The sequence below is a fragment of the Corvus brachyrhynchos genome, unplaced genomic scaffold, assembly GCF_000691975.1.
Source record: "Corvus brachyrhynchos isolate BGI_N302 unplaced genomic scaffold, ASM69197v1 scaffold52, whole genome shotgun sequence".
NCBI classification, from domain to species: Eukaryota; Metazoa; Chordata; class Aves; order Passeriformes; family Corvidae; genus Corvus; species Corvus brachyrhynchos.
In genome coordinates, this window is record NW_008237221.1 from 2,503,088 (window position 1) to 2,514,408 (window position 11,321).

Genomic DNA, 11,321 nt, shown 5'->3' on the forward strand with positions numbered 1-11,321 from the left:
GCTGTGTAATGGTGGTAGACGTGTGCATGGAAAGAGTAGTTGGAATGGTGAACATTATTACTGTGTTATGGTAGATATAAATATGCCAATAGTAGGAGATATATCAAATGTCTAATTTTATTTTCTTTTTCTCAAAAACGCTCAGTAAACATGAGGGAAAGTTCAGATAAGAAAAAATAAGTAAATATCAACTTTACCATCCACAATGCTCAGAGGGTCCTTTGGATTATCCTGGGAAGCAGATTTATGACTCAGCATCTCAGGGGTTGCCCTCAGCACTCCAGGCACAGGCCTTGGCTGGAGCGGCTTCTTCACTTTGAAATCTTCTGCTTTTCCTTTGGAAAAAGTTCCATCAAAAGGACTGACCTGTGTAGAATACAATCTCTCAGCATAAGCCTGAGACCCTTTAGTCCTGCTGTGAGGGCTTTTATCACTGCTCTGTGCCGACAGGTTCTGGGTGATGTAGGAGTGCAGTGCGGCCATCAGGCTCTTTTGGCCGAGCCCCATTCCCGACTCTGGCAAGAGCTGGTCTGGCTGGCGCTGGCTGAGGGTCCTCCCGTGGGGATTCTCAGAGGATTCCTGATGGGATTTGGATGCCTGTGCCAAAGGAAGCAATCGCTCTTTGGGGTTTTGCCTCATGTAGTACCTCACAGGATCATTGTAGATGTAGCTCTAGAGAGAGCAGAAGGTGGAAAAAAGGAAAGGGATCAGTATTGCTTTGTAATTATTGTTGTGCTGGGATCTGAGGCTTAACCCTTAGTGCTTTACCAACCCAGAAAGCAATAATTGGAACCCATAATGCAAATGTCGACTGCAAACCTCAAACTGTTAAGCGTGCTTCAAAGAGGCACTACCACTTCTGTGCAAAAACCCAGTTTATTAAATTATTGAAAAGCAAGAGAAAGAGATTAGATAGAGAATAATACAACTCAATGTTAACTATGTATGCACTATTTGTATTTAGTGAGACAAAGAAAATTTGATAAATACACTTTCCCTTCGGTTTTTACTTAACCTTTGAGAATAACTATTCTTCAGATTACTTACCAAAAACTAGCATGTCAAATTAAAAATGTCATTTTTAAAAGAACATCAAGTAAGTAAAACAATTTTTGCATACATTAAATTCTTTGTTCTATTTTAAATGAGAACATTTTTTTCCACTAAATTAAATCTCTAATCAATATATCATCTGACACTATGAAAAAAAGTATAAACAACCTTTTAATTTTTTAAAATAAATAATTATTTTATGGAAAAACAACAAAGCAAATTAAACAAGAATGTGGAAAACATGCCAATCAAGCTAAACCCACATTTTTATTGAAAAAGTGCTGGGGAATAAAAAGTGGAAAGGTGGTCTTGCAGTCCAGTTTTCTATTTTCAGTTTCATATCTTCATGGACACACCAGATGGACATTCTTTTTACTATGATTTAATCCTAGAAACATTTTTGCTATGATCACAACCTGCAGGCAGGACTTCTTGGTTTTTTAAAAACCCACTTCCATCCTCCTTAATAATTTCAAAAATAATTTTCCTTTACTTCTTGCTAAATACAACTTTGAACTGAGAGGTTTACTTATATCCAGAATCATGCCAATTAGACTCTTTGTTTATAATTGTCTCAGGACACTTTGCTGAAGTTGCATCCCATGCTGTATGTGTGTTGCAGGACAGATCCTGCTGCTCCAGCTGTGCTTTCTTGGTTAAACTGTACCACAAACTACATACAATGTGGCAAACTTAGGACAGAGACTATTTCAGCTCTCACTGCTATAAATTATAGTGAATCACTGGTGTCCCTGTGCACTGATGACATAATGATTTAGGACAGAGAGTTGCAAAACACAGAGGGAGTGAAGAGACTATACACTCCAGAGGAGAGCAATTAGAAGGATTCAGACAGAAAAAACATTTTTTATGTATTTGCTAATGTACTTTGTAAAAACAAAATAAGTAAGATTGATAAACTCCTCCAGAGATGAAGAAATAATTTTAAATTTTATCTAGGTCTTAATTTTTGGAAAATAATTTTGCTGTCCATCTGAATAATTCTATTTCTTCTGATATCAGTCAGTGGATTTCACAACACATATTTATATACCCTTCTCTCCAAGAGGGCCTTCCTCCCCTTAAGAAATGATTGAAGAGGTTAGTTCTATGGTTCCACGTCATGATTTAAATAGAATTATGCTACAGGCAATTTTATTACAGAGACAAAAGGCACTTTGGCCGCTTTGGCTTGTGATCTACCAATGCAAGGCTTTGGATTTCTGCAGCTGGACTTTAACATAGAAATGTGCCTTGTGAAAGCCAAGAAACTGGGCTACAGTAAGGCAGTGTCAAAGAATATAGAGCTAGAGATCAAGCAGCTTTGTGTATGAAATATTTTAGTGTCCCCTGGGAACTGTTTCAAACAGCAGCAGTGCAGCTCTGGTTCAGTGCTCCAGCTGCAGGGTAGGCACTGCTCTGATCAGCTCCAAGGGGGAGCCAGTTGTCAAAATGCAAGCTGAACACTGTTTACATGCTTAATAGCAAAGCCTAAATGTGAAAAACTTCCAGCCAGATGCATTTATCTACCTATTTCAACAGGTCTTTGCCTGGGGTAATTAACTCTCTGATGATACACCAGAGTGAGGAGGAACTGCAGAGGATGACACAAAGCAACCCAGGACATCCCAAGCAACTCACTGAGAATTCACATAAGCTGCCATCTGTCTTTCCCACTCCTGTTCTCTCTGCCTTGCTGCCTTCCAGAGGACCTTTTCAGCTCAAGGGAAGGAAGAACAGGGAGCTGTGAAAGGGAGAAACATGACAGGGGGAAGAGGACATTCCCCATTCAGTCATGGAAAGACATGAAATTGCTCAATCCAGCTTGGGTAAATGCACCCAAATTTGGATCTATGTCCCATATCCGGCTCTCTCTTTTGCCTCTTAAGCTTTACCAGTAAGTGTTAGAGGGGAAGAAACTGCTGGACAGTCTCAAACCATGTGAAAGATTAGGGTCAGGAGATGTGGGCTGGCTTTTGATGAGCTATTTAACAAGTCCAAATAACCTTTAATATTAACAGGCCAGTGACTTTCTGTTCTTGCAGACAACGAGCACATCAACAAAGAAAAGACCACTAACCCACCAAGTGACTGTGCACAAATTGGATATAAGTGTGTGCCAGTCCTGGGCTCAGAGCTGCACCTCTATCAGGAAGGGGCAGCCTCTCAGCAGCTTGACAGGTCACACTTTGGGCAGTTAGGGCTGAAATACTAAAAGTTCTAATTAAAGCAGAGCACTGACAGTTCAGCTGTCTTCATTCAGATAGCAGCCCATCTGATGTAGCTTACTCTGACTTAATTAAAGGGGTCTCACAGCTGTATGGCAATCCTGCACTTGCAGGAGAAAAGAAATCCCCTTCCTTGCTGCCCCCATCTCAAACAAAACACCCAAAGTATATGTGTCACCTGACATATGCAAGGCGAAATCCAAGTAAAATTGCAGCACAGATAAATACAATCCTAAACTATGGGTTTGCCTAAGTGGTATGGGAAAAAAAAAATCTAATTTTTACAGAAAAATACAGGACAAAAATATCAGTAATATGTAATTTAGAATCCAGTGACAATTTACATCTCAAGTTATTAATAACAATTGCAGAGCACTTTGATTATCTTATCTGAAGTGGGTTTTGCAAGCTAAATTCCTGAACACGGACATTGCTAGTTTGATTAATGTCAAAGTTAAATGGCATAATCCATGGTTATTGAAAAGAATGTAAATTCCCATGTTGGTGCCTTTGGAGAATTTGAACATTATGAAGAAGCAGAGGGAAACATGGAGCTGGAAATTTTTAAAAGAAAATACATTTCTGGATTGATTACACTGGATTCATATGAAGTACTGCCAGTAGTAGAACAAAAAACTCCACCCCAAACAAACATTAATTGAAATGTGAAAAAATAAAGAATGCTCTAGTTACCATATAGATGATTTACATTGAGTAGGCTTGAAACAAAAGCCTCTGTTACTATCAGGAACATTTCATTTTTTAATCAGTAAAATATTGTTCAATTATCTCATGTCACTGATACAAAGCCTTTGAAAAGCACTCCGAACTGCTAAAACCCTCAGTTTTAAAAAAATCTCATTTCTCCATCTGCACAGGATTTTCCTCTCCTTCACCACCTTTCAAATAAGCTATCTCAATAATTCGCACATTACAAAAAATCCACACACACTAACCTTTCTGAAGATGGAATTGTTAGGGCAATGTCTTGTATGGTTTAGGTATGTAACTAACTGACATTTTCTGCATGAAAGTTCACAGAAGGGCACATTAAATTACACTCTGCAGACACGGTATGCAAAAGTCTATGGACTACATGTATTATTAAAAAAACCAAACAAATTAAAAGAGAGGTGCAGGATTAGATACTTACAACACAATGCTGTTCAATTTATCCACTAAAGGGTAGATTGACTTGAATATTTTATCCCAAGTGCAGAAAGAATGGAATCCAATTTATGACAAAATACTTCCTTTCCTGCACATACATTTGCTAAACCTTGAAGGCATATAGAGCTAACAAAAAAATCCCTTAGAAATGCATAAAGAAGAAATCTTCTACCCTCAATTTCATTTATGTTTTTCTGTTTGATGCATTTGCAGATATTAATCCATGTTTGCTACCACCTAAATTTGGTTGGAGCATGATTCCACCTACAACCCTTAATTTACTGTGCCTATTTGAGATATTGACATTATGGTCTCTGAAATTAGAAAATAAAACCACAACAAACACTGGAAGGCCCATCTTTACACATGGTGGGATAAAATAACATTTTCCAAAGACTCACAGAAATGAAATTACCTCATACCTTAACTCACAGTGTGGAGTGAAAGAAGTTTAGCTTTTGTACCAGACACAGTCTAGATGCTCTGTGACTCACACAGACTTGCCCCATGCAAACTCCCTACATGGGAGATACATGAACTCATGTGAACCCCCAAAACAAACACCAGCACAAGTGGCACTGCCTGATTGCTAAATCAAAGGGTAGACTGTGAATTTGTATGACTCGGTTTAACTTTAAATTGAGAGAAATCCACCCAGCAATGAAACCTGTGGGCCACATGGGTGTCATGGCATGGATGACAGCATGAAATCCCTGGGATGGGACTGAGAAAGCAGCACAGCTCTGTCCTCAGAGCATCACAGGTAAAGTAGCAAGTCCTATAACAAAGAAGCCTTAATTCTTTCAGCTGGTGAGCTGCTGTGCCCACACAGTGCTGTCCTGTCAGGATATCTCAGCAGGCTTCCAGCCAGGTTCAAGCTGAAAGGGGAGAATTCCCTTCACAAGCTCTGTGTGCTGTAGACATGACCTTACATGCTCTGCACCAAATTCAGTGTTAGCTTTGTCTGAAAATAACAACTACAGCCAATGAAAGTTTTCAATTTTCTGAGTAATCATGGAGCAAAAGCTTTTTCTATGAGCTGATAATGACCTTTTCACTAACTATAATGATATTACATCATGCACAAACCCCAAGAATTTGGAAGACTAATTCAGAATCCAGAAGATGGTAAAGAGGCCAAACCAGTGCTTCGTGCAATGGTGGGATAGCATCAGGCCATGGCCTATCCACAGATTCACAGGCTGAAGGCAACAGGCACCATTTCAGTCATCTCACCTGACCTACTATTTCAATAATTTTCTGCAACTGTCTTATATTTTCTTTCTGCAAAATACAGTAGCTTTGAAACCATTTAAGAACTAAATCAGAGAAGGTGGCAGAGATTGTTAAACAACATCCTGTAGTTTGCACTGTCAAAAACTTGATCAAGCAAAAGGAGGCTTCAGAGTCTGCTTTGGTCAAAACTTTGATGACTTTGTTCCCTAATCCTTGTTGTGAAACCACAGTGCAACAGGACTGTCCAGGCTCTGACTCCACAGCATTCAATAAACTCTACTGCTGTAATTTCAGTTGATTTCAGAGATTTGGCTTCCACTCTTAAACAAAACAACCCTCAAAAAAGAAAAAAGGAAAAAAGGAAAAGAGAGGACAAATACGCTGGCTTCTTTCATGTATAAGTTACTATTTTAAAAAATCACTTTTAAGTCTCAAGTGTTCCCAGCCATTCTTGACCTTCTTTGGAATGATCATATCTGCTTGCCTACCCTTCATCTACAACAGACTCTCCCACATGGATAATTTTTATTGTCAGTTGATGTAACTTATCATCTTTAGTTTTCATAACTAACTGCTGGTTTTTCTCTTTGTTTCTGACACATTTCCATTCTATGGGTCAAAACAACATTTCCTTTGGTGCAAAAGGAGTTCTGGGTGGTCCTTCCTCAGCATTCACCATTAGCTCATCATAAACAAAAAAGGTCAATTTTACACATTGGGATATATGATAACCTGGCTTTTCTCCACACATAAAGGATAAAACACATGGAGAAAAATGAAAGGTGGATGACCCCAAATAACCTGATCAATGCCAAGGGGCCCCTGCCCTGGCTCCATCCAGGGCCATCACACTGAGCCATCAGCCATCATGTCCAGGAGTGCCACCCACCAGACGGTTGATGGGAGAAGCTCTCTGGATCACCCTGCAGATTGAAAGGGGTTCATGTCTGCAGGGGTGTGGGACTCCTTATGGGATGCAGGACTCCTTATGGGTGCCATCTTGTCATTGTCCAAGGCATACTATGGGATGTTTAGGAAAAAGGAGTAGTAGGGACTGGTAGCATGTAAGCAGACTGACCAATACACTTGTCTGACCATGTCTTGTGTCTGTCCTGTCTACTCAACAAACTCAATTTCTAATGAATCTCCAGGGTGGGAAGCTCTGTTCTGTACCTTGTGTCCTGTGGTGCCTACTGGCAGTACCTGCTCCACTTGGCTGTTGCCTAGACATGGGGACACAAGATTTGGGGCATCTTTACCGCTGTCAGAAGCTCCTTGACATTACCAGCAGGAACAAAAGAGTGACAGCCAACCTCCAGTGATGGCAGAAATTGTGCAGCGGGGTGATCAGTGCTGATAGATCTACCAGGGTGTATCAGCTTCCCTTGCCTGAGAACATTTTGCTCATATGCCAATAAGTCTGTTACTCGAGGTTTCAGTGAATGATGTTTAAACACATTTTCTGTAGGCATATGCTGGTATATAAAGCTATGTCATTATCTAAAGATGATTTTCTTAGAAACATGATGATCTTCATCTGCCAAAAGTTGAGCACATTAGCACCAATTCAATATATTTATAACTCCAACACACGAATCTAGAAAATACTTTTAACCTAAGAAATGCAAGTGAATAGAGTTCTGCAGGATTGATGTCCACAACATTGCTTTACAATCCCATTGAAAGCAACCTTCCATTTGCTGGACAGCTGCTTGAGGTCAGCTGAGGTCTTTTCCCTCCATTAAAAAAAAAAAAAATGTTATTCCACTGTCCTGAAATGTCTACATCAATACACTCACACAAAGGTAGACAAAGTAAGTTTAAATTTCTATGAGCCCTGCTCTCTCATTTGATAAGTATGATGGAAAAATAAAAATGGAATGCACTTTAAAATTTGTATCAGCCCCATCATCTTTTATTTACTGATTGCAGTGAACTGAAGTTCTGGGAGTAAATATTTGGAAGACAAACAGCAAACTTGCAGGAAAAATTACAGAAATTAATTCCAAACACATGGTATTTGGAAAAGAGAGTTGATTTTGAAGGGAAGGATCTGAAAAAGAACCAAATCTTATTATACAGTCAGTATGTGAGATTTTAAAAATATCAATCTATGTTTCATCTGGGAATTACTAGAAATTAATTAACTGCCCTTTTAAATAAGACTCCAGACTTTGACACAGATCATTTATAATAACATTTCCATGGCACTTGTATCTTCTAATAATTGAAAAAATAATTAATCCTTACAAGACACCTGTGTGATAAGGGAAATGATGGCTTCTATGTTAGATGTTGAAATTCTGTCATTACATCCTGCATAAACTGATGGGTTGTAGGTAAAAGCAGGAGTTAGGTCTAAGACTTGAGCATGATACTAGCACTAGAATGCTCCTTTGCCAAATTATTAGTTCAAAAAATAAATCACAAGTCACGTTAGATCACCAGACTCTGTATTTATGCCACAAACAACATGACTGCAATTTTACTTGGCTTTGTAGCCATGATTCTGTTAGAGCTTTAAATGAGTAGGTACCAGTCCTTCCAGAAAAAAATTGCAATCTACAGCAGACTCCTGCAGAATGGCCAAGAGGATGGAAATTACAGGCTCTCATTTTATATACTTTAATTAGAATAGATGGATCACAACCTGAAAATTCTCTTTTTCCCTCCATTGATCATGGAATCAGTTTAGGCCAACGCGCACCAATACAGACAACTGTTTCTGCTCCAGTGCTTATGGGGGTTTGTTTGTTGGGTTTTGGGGCTGTTTTAGTTTGGTTTTGGAGTTTTGGGGTTTTTTTGTCTGTTTGTTTGGAGGGGAGGGGTTGTGTTTATGTGTGTTTGTTAGCTTTTTTTTTAAGGAGGATTTAATGTTTCTATTCTGCTATAAAGAGCTGTGGAGAGGAGAATGATCTGAAAGATGAAATACTTTTCTGGGATTTGAGGCTTAACTTTTAGTCTACACTTTACCAAAAAACTATTGCATGGCCTCAGAAAATCTGTCTAATCTGTCTGTGAAGTAGGGGCATTAGTTCTTCCCTACTTTGTAATGGCTTTAGGTAAATGAATACACCAATGCTTGGGAAATTCAGATATCACTGCTTAAGCATGCCAATAGAGAGTATTGGCAATTCTGTAGCTTCAAGGAGACATTCCTTTATCAATTATTTCAGAAGTATTTTTATGAAAGTGTTCAAGCACAGCTGAATTACATTTTTTATACATAATCCCTTATATATGAAATATTAAATTTTACACTTATATAAATAGAGTTTAAATGTATACACTGCAGGATGTTTTTTCACTTTTCATCAACATTCTGATGAACTTCATTCAGTCCTGTATTTAAATCAGTGTTAGATAAATAAGGGTGCTGCTTTTTTGAATTAAAGCTCCAGGTTAAAATGTGCAATGACTAAGTAATTTCTTACTAGTTAATCACAGTAATTATTATTTGCAGATAAGCTCAGAGTACATCTTTGAGCACTCATGCACTCAGATTCTCTAAAATAAATAATAATCCTTTTAAATAACTATCACACACATTAGTTCTTTTGGTGATCAATTACAAAGATTCAAACAATTGATTTTTTTAGGCCAGAAAATATATGAATTTTTATTTTATATAATTTACATGAGTTTTTACTTGCAACTTCTCCCCTTTCAGCAGCACTGCACTGCTGAGCCACAACTCTCTGGCACTAACCAGTCACTTTATTTGTTTCTTTTCCCCTTCATGATTCTGAAAAGGCCTTTATTAGCCAGTTCTTTGATGTAAAGATCCTGGGTGTTTTTCCCCAGAAATCTTTGCTTTAAAATTCATAAGAATACCTAAGACATGGAGATTTCTGTAATTACAATATCTATACAAGTTTCCCATGAAAATGAATGTAACTAAAACACAAAGAAACAGAAACAACAGAAAATTCAGGAAATTCCATAATGTATCTGACATAATTTTCTCTTTCCCCCAGTCTTACCTACAAGGGCCTAAAAGGCACATTGGCCTGGGAAAGACCTCAGCAGCAGGTAGGACCCACTCTGTCTGAAGCCCTAAGGGGCCAGGTCAGGGGAAAGGAGAAAAAGTAATTCCATGAATCTTCTGGCCATAAAACCCAAACCACAGAACAGAGACCTCTGCAAGAAGAAATACAGCCACAGCACAAGTGTGATGGCAACTTCCTTATTCCTGCAGCCTGTCCAGCAGGAAGTACACTTGGGTCAGGTTTCAAATAAGCTCTCTTTCTGTGAAAATTAAAAAATTTTCTCGGTCAGATGAAAGCAGCACAATTGAAATCTCTCGAATACAGGCATACAGACCAGCAGCAAAGCCAGCAAGTTCTCCTTTACAGCCTCTGAGCTTAAGCAATACCAGCTACCTGCTAATTATTCAAACCCAACAAAACCCTGAGCCTCAGTTTCTGTAGAAATGTCAACCATGTAGTGGGTTTTTCAGGGGTTTGGGTGTTTTGATATGAGAGGCATTTGTTCCAGCTGGAGGGGAGAAGGGCAGGGCAATTCACACATGATTTGAAGCCTCTGCATTTCTTGCCTCTGTAGCTAAGACAAACCAATTCTCATTACAATGTGTGCCTGGCTATGTTTTATTTTCCATACTTATATGGTTTAGCATAGTTTGGGTTTTGTGGTGGCTGATGAAGCCCTTCTTAACGAAAAACCCAAACTATGCTAAACCATGACACATACTACATCCAGGTTTGGTAGAAAGGGATCACAAAGCCTGATAATTCAGCATTTTGTGAATGGTAAAACTTTCACATAAAGCCCAAGTGTGTGGGGGGGAGAAGACCAAGAAAACCAAACACAAAATCCCACTAGCTAATGCTTAAGTAACAAATGCCACCAAGTGCCCATTTCCTGAACAACTCTTTTCAGCTGAAGTAAAGTGAAATGTTCTTTACAACTGTAATCCTCGGGAAACAGACCTACCAAACTTCTGATTTGCTGCTATTTATTCCCTGGCAGAGTCATTATCAGCTGGCTAGATTACAGCCTGCAGTAGATACTGCCTAAATACTGAGAAATAATTTTAAGTTTGTGATGAACTTCAAGTGATTCAAAAATCACTCAAAGAAGCTCTTGCAGTAAATGGTAAACATCATAGGAATTTAGGTCAATCACATGATTTAAGTTTACTTAAATTATTCCTGTTACTGTTGGATCATGCCTCAAGCTGACAGTTGTTTGAATGAGGGAAATAGGAAAAGAGTTACCTGCTTTAAGTTCTGTGATGTTTTATTTTACAACGTTCTGCATAACTATATGTGTGATGTCTTTACAGTAGTTTTGAAGCTCTGTACAGTTTTATTCTGATAATACAAGTGGAAGACTGTAGGGCAACCGAAGACTGAAAGGCTGCAAAATGTATCAATGTTAAGATACAAAATAACATTTCAGAGTATAAGGAATATTTTAAAAACTCTTTGCCTTTTATCTTCCTTTGTTTTACATTTGGCCAGAGACCTCTGATGTTGGGCTTGGAATCTGAATCCACTCAGGAAGTCTGTCAAGAAGCACTAAATTTCTGAAGGATTCACTTGAAGCTACACTTCACGGCACGTAAGGTATCAAAGCAACCAGAGCAGTGCTGTGTCTCCTATTCCCCAACAG

The 11,321-nt window shown here is 38.6% G+C and overlaps 1 protein-coding gene across 2 annotated transcripts in view; it reads right to left on the reverse strand.

Moving 5' to 3' along the window:
* The window catches only part of PTPRN2 (protein tyrosine phosphatase, receptor type N2), a 583,516-nt gene that overhangs the window by 403,329 nt on the left and 168,866 nt on the right, over positions 1–11,321 (reverse strand). For both annotated transcript variants that reach the window (XM_017728914.1, XM_017728913.1), the window contains exon 6: positions 198–672. In XM_017728914.1, coding sequence (XP_017584403.1) covers positions 198–672 — 475 coding nt within the window. The remainder of the gene's footprint in view (positions 1–197; positions 673–11,321) is intronic.